Here is a 21,173-nt window from a genome sequence, read left to right as displayed (position 1 = left end):
TTTATTTCCTTTTTCGTTAATTATTTTTAAAACTGTGAAATGTATCATCCTTACAGAAAAGTCCATAGATAAAGTACTTGTGGGGTTTAGAGAAAAGTGAACATCTGTAACTCACCACCCATGTTAAGAAGTAGAATACCAATACTTTCTAAGTCTCCTGTTTCTCTCTCCTTGTTGCATCCTTCAGTCAGCATGCAGCGCTTCAAGCATGCAATGTCTTTTCTTATCTGAGAGTTTTTCTAAAATTTAAGTCATCTTCTCCTTATGTAGTCTCTACTTTTCCAAAATATCTCCCCGTTTGTTTAGGTCTCTATATTAGACTCTTTTGTCAAATGTCTGATTATCTTTTGACTGTCTGCTCATAGTTAAGAGTGGGGAACTAAAAAGGTGACTGGGAACTCTGAGTGCAAGGGTAGGCTTGTATTTCACTAAATAGGGAGAAGCCATTTTTGGAAGAACTTCTAATCTCAGTATCTTTAGTTCAATAGCTGAAATAATTCTCAGGATATCTGAAGTAAGTATTCAGTGTGCATATGGTCATTTAGTCCCCCTGATTTTGGTCAGGTACTCAAAGCCTTCAACTGTGTCTGGCATCCTTTAATATAGAGAGATTTCTATTTTACCCTCTTTAGAGAGTAAGATTTAAGATTTCTGCTGACATACAGGAGGTAAATCATCCAGCAGTATGGATTAAGGGAAAAGATATAAATTCTTAAATATCTTTCATTTCAATCCTTATTTTAGCTACCCTTTCTACTACAGAGTACCCAGAGTTGCCAGTTCTTGTGATTTTTGAGGATTTTGTATAAACTGTCTTAAGTTCTTAATGTTTTCCGCTGCTAGTTTCGGATTCAGCTTTCTTGTACTTATTAAGTAAGTTGCTAAGATGGTTGCCACTCATCCTCCTGCTTTCCAGATTCTAAAATTTTATTGTCACTGCTTTCTTTCCTGTTTCCCCATCTTACGAGTTTATACCCTTCATTTAAAATTTGTATTTTAGAGGAATCTTCTCATTCACAGACTCTATTCAGGTCTTATAATAACTTAAATAAAATTTTAGTTTTCTCCATAATGGTTATACAAATCTGCTGTAATTTATTCCTGTGTACCAACTAAAATTCTTAAGAGTATTTTATTTATTTAATTTGGCGACACTACATGGCATACAGGATCTTAGTTCCCTGACCAGGGATTGAACCTACTATGCTCCTTATGCTGGAAGCACGGAGTCTTAACCACTGGACCATCAGGGAAGTCCCCAGCTAAATCGTTTAATTACTAAAATTATCTACTTAAAAAATTTAAATTATTTAAAGTGATGTATAGGAACACTATAGATTTTTATATTTTTACCTTATATCAACAATTACAGTTAACTCTGATTCTAATAATCTGTCAGTAGAATTTCTAGGGTTTTCTATCTAGTCCACGTGTCTAAAAACTGGCCTATGGGCAAAATCTGGATTACTGCCTGTTTTTTTAAAAATTAATTTATTCCTTTTGGTTGCACTGGGTCTTCACCGCTGCACATGGGCTTTCTCTAGCTGCAGCGAGCAGGGGCTTCTCATTGTGGTGGCTTTTACTGTTGCAGAGCACAGGCGGTAGGCGCTTGGGCTTCAGTAGTTGTGGCACTTGGGATCAGTAGTGTGGTGCACAGGCTTAGTTGCTCTGTGGCATGTGGAATCTTCCTGGACCAGGGATTGAACTTGTGTCCCCTACAATGGCAGGCAGATTGTTATCCACTGTACCACCAGGGAAGTTCTCATTGCCCGTTTCAATATAGACAGTTTGTTGGAACACAGCCACACTCATTCATGTATTATCTATGACTGCTCAGAGACAACAGAACGTGTATGCACGCTAAGTCACTTCACTTGTCCGACTCTTTGTGACCTCATGGGCTGTAGTCCACCAGGCTGCTCTGTCCATGGGATTCTCCAGGCAAGAATACTAGAGTGGGTTGCCATTTCCTCCTCCAGAGGATCTTCCCAACCTAGGGGTCGAACTGCATCTCTTAAGTCTCCTGCATTGGCGGGCAGATTCTTTACCACCAGCGCCACCTGGGAAGCCCCAGTAGAACACACAAAGTCTAAAATATTTATTACACAGTCCTTTATAGAAAGTTTGCCAGTCCCTGATATAGACAATCATATCATCTGTGAATGTTGTTTCATTTTTTCTTTTCCAATCCTTATATATTCCAATCCTAATTTATTTTATTGCACCAACTAGGACCCTGCCTCCCTCCACACTAAAACAATAGTGAACAGTAATAGTAATAGCAAGTATGTTCTCCTTCCTGATTTTAGAGAGAAAACTTCTAAAATTTCACCATTTAAAAATGTGCTATAGGTTTTTAGTGCATAATTTTAATGGGTTTCCTTCTATGTCTAGTTAATTAACAGATTGTTTTTAACAGTTTTATCATGGTATAATTTCATACCATAAAACTCATTCATTTTAAGTGTACAATTAAATGATTTTTTTAAGTAAATTTACCGAATTGTGCAGTCATCAATATAACCCAATTTTTAGAACATTTTCATCACTTTAAAAATCCCTCTTCCCCATTAGTAGTTACTCCCTTTCTGACTCCCAGCCACAGGCAACCAGTACTATTTCCTGTCTCTATAGATCTGCCTATTGTTGACACTGCATATAAATAGAATCATACAGTAAACTGTCTTCTGGTTTAGCTTTTTCACTTAATTTTTCTGGGGTTCTTCGACACTGTAGCACCTAACAGTACTTTGTTCATTATCACGTAGTATTCTATGAATATATATTCTATGAATATATTCTTATGAATTTATCATCACGTTGTTCATCCTTTTACCAGTTGATAAGTATTTGAACTGGTTCTATTTTCTTCTGCTATTATGAATAATACTATTATAAGAATTCTTTGTGCAAACATATGTATTCATTTCTCTTGGGTAGATACCTAGAAGTGGAATTGCTGGATCATATGGCAACTCTTGTGTTTAACATTTTAAGAAGCTGCCAAACTGTTTTCTAAAATGGCTGTATCATTTTATTTTCCTACAAGCAATATGTGAGATTCTGGTTTCTTCATATTCTTGTCAGTATTTGTTGCTGTCTTTTTTGTTAAAACTATCTTATTGAATATGAAGTGGTATCTTATTTCGGTTTTAATTTGCATTTCCTTTAAGACTAATGATGTCATACATCTATTCAGGAGCTTATTAATCATTTGTATATTGCCCTTGGTGAAATGTCTATGTAAATATCTCATCTATTTTTAAAGGGGGTGATTTGTAATACATATAAGTGAGCTGGAAGTGTTCTTTATACATTCTGGACATAAATCCTTTAGTAAATGTAATCTACAAATACGCTATCCCATTCTGTAATATTTCTTTTCACTTTCTTAGTGTTATTTGATGTACAAAGCTTTTTAACTTTAATGAAGTCCATTTTATCAATTTTTAAAATCAGTTTGGTGTTATATGAAAATTCACTCACATGTTTTCTTCTAAGAGTTATATAGTTTCAGCTCTTATGTTCAGGTTGAAATCCATTTTGAATTCATTTCTGTGATGTGAGATAATGGTCTAAATTCATCTATTTGCATGTGGGTATCTGGTTGCTCATATCATTTGTTGAACAGATTATCCTTTCCTGAACCACTGAATTACCTTAGCACTTTTGTTGAAAATCAGCTGATCATAAATGTAAGGGTTGATTTCTGGACTCTCAATTTTTTTCCCTTAATTTATGTTGGATATCTATCCTATGCCAGTACCACCTTGCCTTGATTACTATGGCTCTGTAGAAATTTCTTTAATCAGGAAGTGTGAATTTTCCAAATTCATTCTTCCTTTTGAAGATTGTTTTGGTTATTCTGGGTTATTTGTATTTCCATACAAATTTTAGAATTGGTTTGACAATTTTTCCCCCAAAAAAAGGCAGCTAGAGTTGACAGGGATTGTACTGAATCTAAATACTAATTTGAGAGAATTGCTATCTTAATGATATTGAGATCCATAAGCATGAAATGGTCTCTCCATTCATTTATATCTTATATTTTATTCTTTTTGATGCTATTATGAGTGGAATTTTTCTTTTCATTCTTTTTTGGACTGTTCATTGCTCATGAACAGAAATATAATTTTATATATTTTATGACCTTGCCAAACTTATTAGTTCTAGCAGTTTTGTGAATTCAAGATTTTTAATATATAAGATCATATCTTATACATATATAGATAATTTTACTTCTTTCTTTCCAGTCTAAATGCCTGTTATTTTTCTTGTCTGAATGTACTCTCAGTGCATGTCCAGTAAGATGTTGTATAAAAGTGGTGAGAGTAAGCATCCTTGCCTTGTTCCCAGTCTTAGTGGGGGTGTTTTTAGTCTTTCAACATCGAGTATGATTTGAGCTGTAGGCTTTTTATAGCTGTCCTTTGTTAAGTTGAAAAAGTTCCTTCTTATTCCTAGTTTTATCACAGATGGGTATTGGATTTTGTCATGTGTATTTTCTGCCTTTGGATGATCATATATGTGGACTTTTACCTTTATTAATATATTACAATAATTGATTTTTAGATGTTTAACCAACCCTATCTATATTTCTGGAATAAATTCCAAGTGACATATAATCCCCTATATATGTTGCTAGGTTAGATTTGCTAATATTTTGTTGAGAATCTTTATCAAACTATCAGGAGAAGGATATTGGTCCGTAGTTTTCTATTCTTATGATGTTTGTCTGGGTTGGTATCAGAGTAATACTAGCCTCATAAAATGAGTTGGTAAGTGCTCTCCCTTCCTCTCTGTTTTCTGTAAGGCTTTGTGAAAGATTGATATTATTTATTCTGTAAATGTCTGGTAAAATTCACCAAACTTCATGAGCGAAGACTTACAAGTCTGAGCTTTTCATTGTGGGAAGATTTTTAAACTGCCAATACAATTTCTTTACTTGCTCTATAGGTCAATAGGTCTAGAGATTTTGTTTGCTCTTGAGTTAGTTTAAATAATTTGTGATTCTGCGGTATTTGTTTATCAAAGTTGTCTAATTTGTTGCCATAAAGTTGTTCATTGTGTTCTTTTGTGGGACTTCCCTGATGGGTAAGCCGGTGAAGAATCCACCTACAGTGCAGGAGACACTGGAGTCATGGGTTCAGTCCCTGGGTTGGGAAGATCCCCTGGAGGAGGAAATGGCAATGCACTCTAGTATTCTTGCTGGGAAAATTCCATGGACAGAAGAGCCTGGTGGGCTACAATCCAAAGGGTCACAAAGAGTAGGATACAACTGAGCGACTAAGCATGTATTCCTTTTTGATCCTTTTAATTTCTGTAAGGTTGGTAATGATGTCCCTTTTAATTATGAATGATGAATTTTATCATTCACAAAGGATGAATAAGGATTTATCTATTTAATCTGTTAATGGGATAAATTATACTAACAGAATTTCTACTGATAAATCATCTTTTCATTTCTAGAATAAACCCAAAGTGGTCATGATTATTTTGATTAATTTCTTACAGGATCTCTTTTTTTTTTTTTGGACTATTCACATCTACATTCATATTACAGACTGAACTTTCATTTTGAATTCAAGTATTAAGGTCATACCAGCTCATACCTAAGGTAAGAATTCCATTTTTCTGCAATCTGGACAGTTTAATAAAATTGGAATGTTCTGTTTCTTGTAATATTTGGTAGAAGTCACCTGTAAAACTGACATGCTGCTATTTAATTAGTAGCTATGTTTTAATTGACTTTTTTTTTTCATTTCTCTAACGGTTAAAGCAGAGGTGATGTTTAGAATATTTAAATAACCAACCCTGCATGAAAACTAGCCAGAGTTGATGCTGGAATTGGATCCTGAGTTCCAGAGTTTCAGTGCTGGAACTGGATCCTGCAATTAGTTTCCTATGTAAGAGGGACTTCGGCTACTAGATCATAAAGAGAGATCTTGAGGAAGGTATCTCCAGAGAGGTTTGTGGGTACCCAGAGGTGCTAGGATATGACACCTGAGGATGATTCATGACAGTAACTATCTATTAGTTATTTTGGAAGAAATTCAATCTTTTAACAACCTTTTCAGCTAAACCAGTGCATAATGGTTAAATATCCTGGTAATGTCTATTTACGGTTTTCTATTTCTTCCTTGATCACTTTTGCAAAGGTGTATTTTTGGGGGTAATCTGTCAGTTTCATCAAAGTTTTCAAGTATATTGGCATAAAAGTGACCTTATTATTTTACTTTATATTGTATTTTTTATTGTCTCTTATTGTTAGGATTGTGTCATCTCTCTTTTTTCCTTAATGTATCTTACCAGAGAAGAACAAGCTTTTAAAAAAATCTTTATTGTACTTTCATTTTCTATTTCATTAATTTCTACTTTTATCTTAATCATTTCTATGTATCTACTTTCACCAGATTTACTTTTTTATCTTTTTCAAGCTTTTTGAGTAAGATGCTTAGTTCATTAATTTTTAGTCTATCTTTTGACTTCCCTATGATTTTTTTCTTTGATCCATCAATTATTTAGGATGTAAGTTTATAAGTCTCCAAACCTTGGAATTTTAATTTACCTGTAGTTAATTAAACTATACTGAGATCAGAGAAAAGATTTGTATGATAACAATTCTTTGATACTGGTTGAGACTTACTTTGTAGTCCAGAACACACTCAATTTTTGTACATGTTCAAACTCTGCTTCAGAGGGTGTACTCACTATTTGGCAGCAGAATTCTACATCTGCCAACTAAGTCAAGGTTATTAATAACATTAAAATATTCTAAATTAAAAAAATAATTAGTTCTAAGTTTAAACAAGAGGCTGTCTTAAAGATAATCAGTAGCTCTATGCTTGGCTCAAACACTATGCATAACTAGAAATCTTTAAGAATATTCCCCTAGTTTTACATATGAGCTCTAAGGAATATTTCAGAAACTTATAATTATTTCCCCAAATTCAACTCTTTCAGTTCTCTATCAGGAGATATTCTATTGAAGTGTTTCACAACACAGACATTAGTGACAGTTTAGATGGGATGACTGGTCCACTGTGCAAACTATCCCATTCACTGCAGGATGTTTACAAACTGATCTCTACTGACTAAATGTGAGTAGAAATCCTCTTCTCTTCTCCTGTAGTGACCACTAAAACTGCACTACACATTATTTCTAAACATTCCCCTAACATCAGTACCACTCTAACTGAGAAACTACTCTTTTAATGCATGAAAACAAACTTCAAAATTTACAAAATAAATTTAGAATTGAAGGATCAAAGGAAAACATTTCAGTTCCACAAGGAAAAAACAGAATAATTTTTCCTTAAATTCAGGAAACTCATCTTATAAACCAGTTTTCATCATTAACTTGGTCTTGGTTAAGTATTTGGTACTTGGTCTCAAGTACCAAGTATTTGGTCTTTTTTCTACATAATTTTCTCCAAGTGTTTTAGTCACGATATATGACTAAGTGCAAGGAACAAAAGATAGAATCACTTTCTGATTGTTTTTCCCAAAGCCAGTTTCTTTCTTCTAACGAAACATGAGAGCTAAGAAAGAACACTGAGTTTTTTTTTTTACCATTTTAAAAACATTTTTTGTTGTTCATAATCCTAACATAGTCTCCTGTTCACAAACCTGTTGGTGTCCCAAATAATGACATTTCCATCAAATCCTGATGTTACTAAGAGTCTTGTATTAGTATCATATTCGATGTTCTTCACCCAGCTAGTGTGACCATGTAAAGTGCATACTTTCGTGTTCAGTTTTCTCAGATCCCAAAGGGCTATTGTAGTGTCATCAGAACAGGTGGCAAACAGCCGGTTATCAAGAAATCTACAAAGCAGAAAAGAAAAACTGGTTTATTTAATCTCTTATTAAAAAAAACTGCTATGTTACCTAATCAAGAAAACAAACCAAAAAAGGACTACAAACTTACTGTACAAACCCAGTGATTCTAATATATAATAGTAGTAAGTATACTTTACATAACCAGAGGATACTAGGAGTTAATGAGGACCATGTTGTAATTTTATCTACTTGTGTTAAATTATTTTATTGAAAACCAGAAATAGAGGTAGGTGTTTAGAGAACAATGCCAGAGAAAACGAATTTTAGAATCTGTATAGGAAACACAAATGGTAACAGACAATAGGAGACAAAAGAGATTTTGAATACTTAACTGCAGGTGAAACACATTAAGCATAAAGCATTCAAAATTATGACAAATATTTACTTTGCTACAGATAACATCACTTTCTATTTAGTGTACATTTCTCTTTAAAATATATTTACATATGCAAAATTTTTAATCAATTCAAAGTAAAAGTGAAAGTGTTTAGTCACTCAGTTGTGTCCTATTCTTTGTGACCTCATGGACTACAGCCCACAGGGTCCTCAGTCCATGAAATTCTCCAGGCAAGAATACTGGAGAGGGTTGTCATTCCCTTCTCCAGGGGATCTTCCCGACCCAGGGATCAAACCTGGGTCTCCTGCATTACAGGCAGATTCTTTACCAATTGAGGCACCAGGAAAGCCCAATTAATTCAAAGGCATTCCCCAAATAATCTTGCTTCTAGGACAACGAAGAAGAAATGGAAAAGTTCTTAAAAAGGTACTGCCTTGAACCAAGATTAAACCAGGAAGAAACAGAAAATACGAACAGATCAATTATCAGTAATAAAATTCAATCAGTAATTTTAAAAGTCCTCACAGGGAATTCCCTAATGACCCAGTAGTTAGAACTCTGCTTTCACTGCTGAGGGCCAGGTTCCATCCCTGGATGGGGAACTAAGATCCTGAAAGTCACATGGCACAGCCAAGTAAATAAATTAATAAATATTTTAAAATTTAAAAATAAAAATAAAAACTCCCCACAAACAGAAGTCCAGGACCAAATGGCTTCACAGATGAATTCTACCAAACATTTAGGGAAGAGTTAAAATCTATCCTTCTCAAACTGTTCTAAAAAATTGCAGAGGAAGGAACACTCTCAAACTCATTCTATGCACATAGTAATTACAGGCCAGTATCACTGATAAACAAAGATGCAAAAATCCTCAATAAAATATTAGCAAACTAAATCCAACAATATGAAGAGGATCATACAACATGATCAAGTCGGACTTTATCCCAGGGATGCAAAGATTTTTCAGTATCCACAAATCAATGAGTGTGATAAACCACCTTAAGAAATTGAAGAATAAACACCATATGATCATCTCAACATAATGCAAACAAAGCTTTTGATAAAGTTCAGCATCCATTTATGATTAAAAACTCTCCAGAAAGCAGGTATAGAGGGAATCTGGCTTAATATAAGGCAATATATGACAAAGCCATAGTTAACATCATACTCAATCGTGAAAAGCTGAGGGCATTTCCTTTTACCACATTATCAATCAGAGACATATCAATACGTCTTTTGTTACCCCAAAATTATTTACCAGAGACATTTCAATATTCATTTACATAACAAATTGCCAGCCATAGGCATTAATTTCTGCAAAAACCCCCCAGTCAATAATGCGTTAATATCAGAAACAAAACAAGGATGTCCATTCTGAAGTCCTATCCACAGCAATTAGAGATGAAAAAGAAATAAAAGGACTCCAAATAGGAAATGAAAAAGTAGAACTCACTGCTTGCAGATGACATGATACTACTTAACAGAAAATCCTAAAGATACCACAGAAAACTATTAGAGCACATCAACAAATTTGGTAAAGTTGCAGGATACAAAATATACAGAAATCTGTTGCAGTTCTACATGCTAACAATGAACTATCAGAAAGAGAAATTAAGGAAACAATTCCATTTACCATCATGTCAAAGAGCATAAAATACCTAGGAATAAACCTACCTAAGGAGATAAAAGACCTATACTTAGAAAACTATAATACACTGATGCAAGAAACTGAAGATGAGAAGATGACACAGAAAGATATGTGTCCTTGGGATAGAAGACCTACTATTATTGTTAAAATAACCATACTGCCCAAGGCAGTCTACAGATTGAATGTAATCCCGATCAAGATATCAAAGGCATTTTTCACAGAACTAGAACAAATAATTTTAAAATTTGTATGGAAACACAAAGACTCCAAATAGCCAAAATAATCTTGAGAAAGAACAGAGGTGGAAGAATCATGCTGTCTGACTTTGGACTATAGTGTGCTGTGCTTAGTCATTCCTCGTGTCTGACTCTTTGCAACCTCATGGACTGTAGCCAGCCAGGCTCCTATGTCCATGGGGCTTCTCAATACAAGAATACCGGTGGGTTGCTATGCCCTCCTCCAGGGGATCTTCCCAACCCAGGGATTGAACTTAGGTCGTCTGCATTGCAGGCAGATTCTTTACCATCTGAGCCACCAAGGAAGCCCTCAGACTATACTACCAAGCTACAATAATCAAAGCATTATAGTACTGGCACAAAAACACACACAGATCAATGGAACAGGATGCAGAGCCCAGAAATAAACCCACACACCTATGGTCAATTAATCTATGAGAAAGAGGCAAGAATACACAATGGAGAAAAGAAAATTTCTTCAATAAGTAGTGCTGGAAAACTAGACATGTAAGAGAATGAAATTTGAACATTCTCTAACACCATATACAAAAATAAATTCAAAATGGATTAATGACCTAAATCTAAGACCAGATACTATACAACTCCTAGAAGAAAACATAAGGCAGAACACTGTTTGAAATAAAACACAGCATTTTTTTTAATCTACCTCCTAAAGCAGAGGAAACAAAAATAGGATTTAAGTAAACTTAAAAGCTTTTGCACAACAAAGGCGACCATAAACCAAATGAAAAGACAACCCACAAAATGAGAGAAAATATTTGCCAGTGATTTGACCAACAAGGGATTAATCCCCAAAATATACGAACAGCTCACACAGCTCAAAATCAAAACAACCACCCAATCAAAAAAATGAGCAAAAATCTAGACATTTCTCCAAAGAGGTCATACCAATGGCCAGATAGCACATGAAAAGATGCTAATATTTTGAAAAACATGCTGCTGCTGCTGCTAAGTTGTTTCAGTCGTGTCCAACTCTGTGTGACATGCTGGACATTGCTAATTATTAGAGAAATGCAAATCAAAGCTACAATGAGGTACCAATCAGAATGGCCGTCAACAAAAAGTCTACAAACAATAAATGCTAGAGTGGGTGTGGGGAAAAAGGGAACCCTCCTACACTGTTGCTGTGAATGTAAACTGGTACAGTCCCTATGGGGTACATTATGGAGGTTCCTTAAAAGTCTAGAAACATAACTGCTATATGATCCAGCAGTCCCACCCCTGGGCATATATCCAGAAAAAAACCATACTTTGAAAATATTTGGGACATGCACCCCAATGTTCATTGTAGCACTATTTACCATAGCTAAGACATGGAAGCAACCTAAATATCCAGTGACTGATGAATGGATAAAGAAGATATATATATACAGGTTGGCCAAAAAGTTCATTTGGCCAATCCAATATAATGGAATACTACTCAGCCATAAAAAGGAAAGAAATAATGCCATTAGCAGGCACCATGAATGCAACCAGATGTTATTACACTAAGTGAAGTGTCAGAAAGACAAATAACACATGATATCACTTACACGTGGAGTCTAAAATATGGCACTGCTGCTGCTGCTAAGTCACTTCAGTTGTGTCTGACTCTGTGCGACCCCATAGATGGCAGCCCACCAGGCTCCCCCGTCCCTGGGATTCTCCAGGCAAGAACACTGGAGTGGGTTGCCATTTCCTTCTCCAATGCATGAAAGTGAAAAGTGAAAGTGAAGTCGCTCAGTCGTGTCTGACTCTTAGCAGCCCCATGGACTGCAGCCTACCAGGCTCCTCCATCCATGGGATTTTCCAGGCCAGAGTACTGGAGTGGGGTGCCATCACCTTCTCCGAATGAACCTATCTACAGAATAGAAACAGACTCACAGACACAGAGTGATTGCCAAGACTTGTGATTGCCAAGGGGTGGGGATGTTGGGCAGAAGAACAATGGACTGGGAGTCTGGGGTTAGTGGATGCAAACTAATATATTTAGAATGGATAAACAACAAGGTCCTACCTGTACACCCTGTATATCACAGGGAACTATATCTAATCTGGTGGGATAAAACATAATGGAAAAGAACATAAAAAAAGAATGTATATATGTATATAACTGGGTCACCTATACAGCAGAAATTACAACATTGTATAAATCAATTATACATCAAAAAAAAAGACGTGGTACATATATATAATGGAATCTTACTCCGCTATAAAAAAGAATGAAATACTCTAGAATTCAGTATAAAAAATAGATGCACAGAAATAATACAAATATTAAGAAACATATATAGAAAAAAAATGTGGAGAAAAAGGAACCCTCATACACTGCTCATGGGAATGTATGGATACAGGCACTGTGGAAAACAGAGGTTTCTCAAAAAACTAAATTAGACCCATGTGACCCAGCAATTCTACTCCTGGATATATATCTGAAAAAAAAATTCAAAAATATATATGCACTCCAATGTGCACAGGAGCATTATTTACAATTGCTGTGGTGTGAAAATAACCCATGTGTCTATCAGCAGATGAATGGATAAAGAAGATGTGGTGTATATATATGGAATACTACTCAGACATAAAAAGGAATGAAATTTTACCTGCACCAAAATGGATGGACTTGGAGGGCATTATGCTAAGGGAAATAAGTCAGACAGAGAAAGACAAATACTATATGATATCATTTATAAATGGAATCTAAAAACTACAACAAATTAGTGAATAAAACAAAAAAGAAGCAGATGAACAGATACAGAGAATAAACTAATGGTTACCTGCAGTGTGAAGAGGGAAGCAAGGCGGTGGGGGGGGGGGGGGGCGGGCAGAAGAGGGATAGGAAGAGGAAAGGGGAGGGTTATTACGGGATTATATGAAATCATCCATGAGAAACTTTTTAAAATTGTAAAGTAAAAGTGAAAGTTGCTCAGTCGAGTCTGACTCTTTGTGACCCCATGGAATATACAGGCATGGGATTCTCCAGGCCAGAATACTGGAGTGGGTACCTGTTCCCTTCTCCAGGGGATCTTCCCAACCCAGGGACCGAACCCAGGTCTCCCACATTGCAGGCAGATTCTTTACCAGCTGAACCACCAGGGAAGCCCTTAAAATTGTAAAGCACTACAGAATTTTTAAAATCTTTCGTTCACCAAAAAGGGAAAACGTGCCATTATTTTTAATCTATTAAACTGGAGTGGGTAGCTATTCCCTTCTCCAAGGTATCTTCCCAACCCAGGGATCAAACCCAGGTCTCCTGCACTGCAAGCAGATTTTTTACCATCTGAGCCATCAGGGAAGCCCATTATTTCAAATGCATTCCCCAAATAATCTCACTTAGCGACATTTTATTAGGATCAGTCAAGATTACAAAATAATTAACACTTCTAAGGCAATAGAAATGAAAGACAAAAGAGATAAATGGCACTTATGCAAACTTATAAGCTTCTGCATAGCAAAGAAAACCATAAACCAAACAAAAAGACAACCTACAGATTGGGAGAAAGTACTTGCAAAATGGGACCTCCAAGGGCTTAATTTCCAAAATTTACAAAAGCTTGTACAACTTAATAACAAAAAACCCAATCAAAAAATGGGCAGAAGACCTATATAGACATTTCTCCAAAGAAAACATCTAGATAGCCAGTTCAGTTCAGTTCAGTTCAGCTCAGTCACTCATTCGTGTCCGACTCTTTGCGACCCCATGAATCGCAGCACGCCAGGCCTCCCTGTCCATCACCAACTCCCGGAGTTCACTCAAACTCATGTCCATTAAGTCGGTGATGCCATCCAGCCATCTCATCCTCTGTTGTCCCCTTCTTCCCCTGCCCCCAATCCCTCCCAGCAACAGAGTCTTTTCCAATGAGTCAACTCTTCGCATGAGGTGGCCAAAGTACTGGAGTTTCAGCTTTAGCATCAGTCCTTCCAATGAACACCCAGGAATGATCTCCCTCAGAATGGACTGGTTGGATCTCCTTGCAGTCCAAGGGACTCTCAAGAGTCTTCTCCAAGACCACAGTTCAAAAGCATCAATTCTTCAGAGCTCAGCTTTCTTCACAACCCAACTCTCACATCCATACATGACCACTGGAAAAACCATAGCCTTGAGTAGACGGACCTTTGTTGGCAAAGTAATGTCTCTGCTTTTCAACATGCTATCTAGGTTGGTCATAACTTTTCTTCCAAGGAGTAAGCATCTTTTAATTTCATGGCTGTAGTCACAATCTGCAGTGATTTTGGAGCCCCCAGAAAATAAAGTCTGACACTGTTTCCACTGTTTCCCCATCTATTTCCCATGAAGTGATGGGACCAGATGTTGAGCTTTAAGCCAACTTTTTCACTCTCCACTTTCACTTTCATCAAGAGGCTTTTTAGTTCCTCTTCAATTTCTGCCATAAGGGTGGTGTCATCTGCATATCTGAGGTTATTGATATTTCTCCCGGCAATCGAGATTGCAGCTTATGCTTCTTCCAGTCAGTTTCTCATGATGTACTCTGCATAGAAGTTAAATAAGCAGGGTGACAATATACAGCCTTGATGTACTCCTTTTCCTATTTGGAACCAGTCTGTTGTTCCATGTCCAGTTCTAACTGTTGCTTCCTTACCTGCATATAGGTTTCTCAAGAGGCAGGTCAGGTGGTCTGGTATTCCCATCTCTTTCAGAATTTTCCACAGTTTATTGTGATCCACACAGTCAAAGGCTTTGGCATAGTCAATAAAGCAGAAATAGATGTTTTTCTGGAACTCTCTTGCTTTTTCCATGATCCAGCAGATGCTGGCAATTTGATCTTTGGTTCCTCTGCCTTTTCTAAAACCAGCTTGAACATCTGGAAGTTGACGGTTCACATATTGCTGAAGCCTGGCTTGGAGAATTTTGAGCATTACTTTACTAGCATGTGAGATAAGTGCAATTGTGTGGTAGTTGGAGCATTCTTTGGCATTGCCTTTTTTTGGGATTGGAATGAAAACTGACTTTTTCCAGTCCTGTGGCCACTGCTGAGTTTTCCAAATTTGCTGGCATATTCAGTGCAGCACTTTCACAGCATCATCTTTCAGGATTTGAAATAGCTCAATTGGAATGCCATCTCCTCCACTAGCCTTGTTCGTAGTGATGCTTTCCAAGGCCTACTTGACTTCACATTCCAAGATGTCTGGCTCTAGGTGAGTGATCACACCATTGTGATTATCTTGGTCGTGAAGATCTTTTTTGTACAGTTCTTCTGTGTATTCTTGCCACCTCTTCTTAATATCTTCTGCTTCTGTTAGGTCCCTACCATTTCTGTCCTTTATCGAGCCCATCTTTGCATGAAATGTTCCCTTGGTATCTCTAATTTTCTTGAAGAGATCTCTAGTCTTTCCCATTCTGTTGTTTGCCTCTATTTCTTTGCACTGATCGCTGAGGAAGGCTTTCTTATCTCTTCTTGCTATTCTTTGGAACTCTGCATTCAGATGCTTATATCTTTCCTTTTCTCCTTTGTTTTTCACTTCTCTTCTTTTCACAGCTATTTGTAAGGTCTCCTCAGACAGCCATTTTGGTTTTTTGCATTTCTTTTCCATGGGGATGGTCTTGATCCCTGTCTCCTGTACAATGTCATGAACCTCCATCCATAATTCATCAGGCACTCTATCTATCAGATCTAGTCCCTTAAATCTATTTCTCACTTCCACTGTATAATCATAAGGGATTTGATTTAGGTCATACCTGAATGGTCTAGTGGTCTTCCCTACTTTCTTCAATTTAAGTCTGAATTTGGTAATAAGGAGTTCATGATCTGAGCCACAGTCAGCTCCTGGTCTTGTTTTTGTTGACTGTATAGAGCTTCTCCATCTTTGGCTGCAAAGAATATAATCAATCTGATTTCGGTGTTGACCATCTGGTGATGTCCATGTGTAGAGTCTTCTCTTGTGTTGTTGGAAGAGGGTGTTTGCTATGACCAGTGCATTTTCTTGGCAAAACTCTATTAGTCTTTGCCCTGCTTCATTCCGCATTCCAAGGCCAAATTTGCCTGTTACTCCAGGTGTTTCTTGACTTCCTACTTTTGCGTTCCAGTCCCCTATAATGAAAAGGATATCCTTTTTTGGTGTTAGTTCTAGAAGGTCTTGTAGGTCTTCATAGAACTGTTCAGCTTCTTCAGCATTACTGGTTGGGGCAAAGACTTGGATTACTGTGATATTGAATGGTTTGCCTTGGAAATGAACAGAGATCATTCTGTCGTTTTTGAGACTGCATCCAAGTACTGCATTTCGGACTCTTTTGGCTACTCCATTTCTTCTAAAGGATTCCTGCCTACAGTAGTAGATATAATGGTCATCTGAGTTAATTCACCCATTCCAGTCCATTTTAGTTCACTGATTCCTAGAATGTCGACGTTCACTCTTGCCATCTACTTACTATTTGATCACTTCCAATTTGCCTTGATTCATGGACCTGCCATTCCAGGTTCCTATGCAATATTGCTCTTTACAGCATTGGATCTTGCTTCTATCACCAGTGACATCCACAACAGGCTATTGTTTTTGCTTTGGCTCCATCCCTTCATTCTTTCTGGAGTTATTTCTAACTCCAGAAAGATAGCCAATAGGCACATGAAAAGATGTTCAACAATGCTAATTAACAGAGAAATGCAATTCAAAACTACAATGTGGTATCCCCTTACACCAGTCAGGATGGCCATCATTAAAAAGTATACAAATAATTAATGCTGGAGAGTGTGTAAAGAAAAGGGAACCCTTCTACAATGTTGGTGGGAATGTAAACTGGTATAAGCACTATGGAAAACAGTACGGAGGTTCCTTAAAAAACTAAAAACAGAATTGTCATATGATCCAGCAATCCCATTCCTGGGCATATATCAGAAAAACTCTAATTCAAAAAAATATATGTACCCCAATGTTCATAGCAGCATTATTATAATAGCCAAGACACAGAAGCAACCTAGATGTCCATGGACAGATGAATGAATAAAGAGGATGTGATAATATATACATATATAAAGGAATACTACTCAGCCATAAAAAAGAATGAAATAACGCCATTTGCAAACATGGATGGACTTAAAGATTATCATACTAAATGAAAATAACATATGATATCACTCATAATGGGGAATCTAAAAGATGATATACAAATCAACTTATTCACAAAACAGAAACAGACTCACAGCCCACGAAAACAAATTTACGGTTATAAAAGGGGAAAGTGGGTGGATAAATTAGGAGTTTGGGATTAGCAGATACAAACTATTATTTGTAACACAGATAAACAACAAGATCCCTAGCACAGGGAACTATATTAAATATGTTGTAATAAACCATTATGGAGAGAATATGAAAAGAATATATATAACTGAATCATTTGCTATACCCCAGAAAACACAACATTGTAAATCAATTATACTTCAATAAAAACAAAAACACAACAATTAAAATACCCTATAATTCAGATTTTAATTATTTTATACTAAGTTCTCAATCAGTGGGAATATATTTACAAATATTTAAAAACTATAACCTATCACATTTGAATTTCTGCTTAATTCAATATTAGGATGCTTTCTCTAACATATACTATTGTATGTAACTACCTTATCTCTCAAGAAAAGAATTCCTCCAAGATAAAATTATATAGAATTATTTTCTATCAGAAATCAATATCCACAAGCACCATAATGGCCTTCCTGAAACAATTTTAAAAATTCCAGGCTTTTGTACAGGCTGTTTCTGCTACCTGAAACCACGTTCTCCTGATCTCTTGACCTGGCTAACACTTATTTCCTTTTCAATACTCAATAATTAGCCCTTCTAGGAAAACCTCTTTCTATATCCAGTCTGGGCCAGATTTACTGATCTTCTAATTTCCCAAAGCACTCTATACTTCTATCACAACACTTACTGTTACCGTGTAAGGAATAACTTTAAAAGGGTATAAACTCCTTGAAGGCAGGCAAACCTGTGTGCATAACTCATGGTTAGATCTTGTAGTACCCAAAGCACACATTTCTACTCACAAATTCACAAATATTTATTAAATGAATGAGCACTTCACTGCCTAGTGGAAAAGGTATTAAAATATATAGCTATACAAAATAAATATGTTGAACAAGCAAAGAAAAGAGGACAGTTAGGAAATGTTTCATGGTGGAATCATTTGAACTTGTTTTTTTAAAAAATGAGTAGGAACTCCCTAAGGGCAAGGGATAAGCAAAGGTATAAAGGTATGCACAGGGATGGTGTACTCTGAGGCAACAGCAGTTAGATGTGCTGTGTGTGGAAAACTAGAGACAAGTAGAGCATAAATCATGGAATCATTCTATAGTGATTCCCAGTAACTATTTCTTAATTATAAATACATATCCATTAAAAGTATTTTTTAAATGGGAAAAATCCACTACCAAAAATAACCACTGAAATTGATATTTAGCTTAGTTCATGTATCTCATGCTTAATATTATTTTATAAATATTTTACATGTCATTATTTATTGACAAAAAAAATTTTAATGGCTGAATAGCATTCACTATGAATGAATCATAATCTTTTCTCTTTTTTAAACTAACTTGCAAATTGCTGGATGTTTAGATTGCTGCCAATTTACTACTATTCAAAACACTATGATGAACATCCTAACAGTCAAACATTAACCACATTCCTAGTTATTTTTCTAAATACATTTGCAGAAAAATGTATTGCTAAGTAAAAAGAGACTTTGTAAATGTAAGGCTTTTGAATATAAATAGCCAAATTGTCCTGAGAACATAATAATAGCTAGTTCCACGAGCAGTTAGAATAGTGTCTGTTTCTTCAAACCCTTCCCACACAAGTTATACCTTAATTCTGTTAAGTGCAAGGAAAAAAATATCATCTTGTTTTAAGCTGAAATGTTTATTCTTAGTAAAGTTAAACTTTTTTTTCATATTAATTGGAAGATTATATTTCTTCTGGGAATTGCTATTCCATATTCCTTACTGATTTCCCTCTTGTAATATTATTTATTGAGTTATAAAATCTGTTTATAATAAGGATAATATACTTCAGTTTTTCAAATACAGCATGTTGAATGTTTTACATATGTTTCTATCTTTAAATGTGATTTACAGTTTTTGCTATATGAAAATTTTAATTATACTGTCAAATCCATTTTCCCCTTATAGTTTTAAATTTACTGATGAGGCTTTTAAAAGTAGAAGTATTTCAAAGACTTCCACATTTGACAGGAATTATATGATTTTAAAAAATACAAAATGGCAAAGGCTAATGGAAAGTCAAACTTTCTAAACTGATTATCATCATAAAAGCATCTTCATACATTTGAAAAATTTAGGGAAAAACCCTGATATTTAGTATAGAAAGTACATAATGTACATATGGATTTAAAACCCCAGTGGGATTATATTGCTGTAGACCATACCAGTTCACCCTGAAGGGTTTTAAGCAAAAAAGTAACATGATTGGTTAAGACTTTCAGAAGAATCTCTGAGCTGACCAGGTTCCAAAAGTATATTCATAAAAAATAAAGTGAGGCATAAGTTTAAAAATTTTGTCAATAAGGTCACTGAAAAAAATTACCATTGTTGCATAAAAGGATATTTTAATATCAGTAATGCAGAAAATATAATCTTGGAAGTTAGTAATTTTGAACTGAATAAGTTTAATGAAAAATTCAATAATTAGACTTTATAGTTTCGTCATTTTTTGCCTTAAAATATATGTTCAGTTATTCAGTCATGTGCGACTCTTTGCAACCCTCTAGACCTACAGACTGCAGCACGCCAGGCTTCCATGTCCTTCACAATCTGCTGGAGTTGGCTCAAACTCACGTCCATTTAATCGGCAATGCCATCCGACCATCTCATCCTCTGTTGTCCCCTTCTCTTGCCTTTGCCTTCAGTCTTTCCCAGCATCAGGGTCTTTTCCAGTGAGTCGCCTCTTTGAGTCAGGTGGCCAAAGTATTGGAGCTTCAGCTTCAGCATCAGTTCTTCCAATGAATATTTAGTGTGGATCTCCTTGCAGTTCAAGGAGTGCTATACAGTGCTGAATAAAACAAAGACTTGTGTGTCTTACAGGTATAAGAAAGGAAGGAAGGAAGATGACTGATGGTAAGAACTCCTTAAAGTATTGGAGCTTCAGTTTCAATAACAGTCCTTCCAATGAATATTCAGGGTTGATTTCCTTTAGGATTGACTGGTTTGATCTCCATGCAGTCCAAAAGATTCTCAAGTTCTCCAGCACCACAATTTGAAAGTTATCAATTCTTCAGCACTCAGTCTTCTTTATGGACCAACTCCCTCACATCCACACATGACTCCTGGAAAAACCACAGCTTTGATATATGGACCTTTGTCGGCAAAGCACATGAGCTCAGTCAAGTCCAACTCTTGGTAACCCCATGAACTGTAGCCCAGTAGGCTCCCATGTCCATGGAAATTTTCAGGCAAGATCACTGGATTAGGTTGCCATTTTTTCATCAGGGGAGGGATCTTTCTGACCCAGGGATTGAACCCATGTCTCCTGTGTCTCCTGCATTGGTAGGCAGATTTGTTATCACTGCACCACCTAGAAAACCCTAAAGTGATGTCCCTGTTTTTTAATACACTGTCTTATGGCTGCAGTCACCATCTACAGTGATTTTGAAGCTCAAGAAAAGAAAATGTGCCACTGTTTCCATTCTTTCCCCATCTATCTGCCATTAAGTGAAGGGACCAGATGCCATGATCATAGCTTTTTGAATGCTGAGCTTTAAGCCAGCTTTTTCACTCTCCTCTTTCACTCTCATCAAGAGGTTCCTTAGCTCCTCTTTACTTTCTGCCATTAGAGTGGTATCATCTGCATATCTGAGGTTGTTGATATTTCTCCTAGCAATCTTGATTCCAGCTTGTGATTTATCCAGCCCAGCCTTTCTGCATATGAGTTAAATAAATAGGGTGACAATATACAGCCTTGTCATACTCCTTTCCCAATTTTGAACTAGTTAGTTGTTCCATGTCCAGTTCTAACTGTTGCTTCTTGACCAGCATACAGGTTTCTCAGGAGACAAGTAAGGTGGTCCGTACTCCTATCTCTTTAAGAATTTTCCAGTTTGTTGTGTTCCACACAGTCAAAGGCTTTAGCATAGTCAATG

The 21,173-nt window shown here is 36.1% G+C and overlaps 1 protein-coding gene across 1 annotated transcript in view; it reads right to left on the bottom strand.

Annotated features, from left to right (window-relative positions):
- Positions 1–21,173, bottom strand: part of DCAF10 (DDB1 and CUL4 associated factor 10) — a 51,465-nt gene that overhangs the window by 7,766 nt on the left and 22,526 nt on the right. Inside the window, exon 3 of the mRNA XM_068974521.1 lies at positions 7,627–7,824. Within this exon, the coding sequence (XP_068830622.1) occupies positions 7,627–7,824 (198 nt within the window). The remainder of the gene's footprint in view (positions 1–7,626; positions 7,825–21,173) is intronic.

Source organism: Capricornis sumatraensis, chromosome 6 (assembly GCF_032405125.1).
Source record: "Capricornis sumatraensis isolate serow.1 chromosome 6, serow.2, whole genome shotgun sequence".
Classification (NCBI taxonomy): Eukaryota; Metazoa; Chordata; class Mammalia; order Artiodactyla; family Bovidae; genus Capricornis; species Capricornis sumatraensis.
This window is presented reverse-complemented; position numbering and strand designations above follow the sequence as displayed.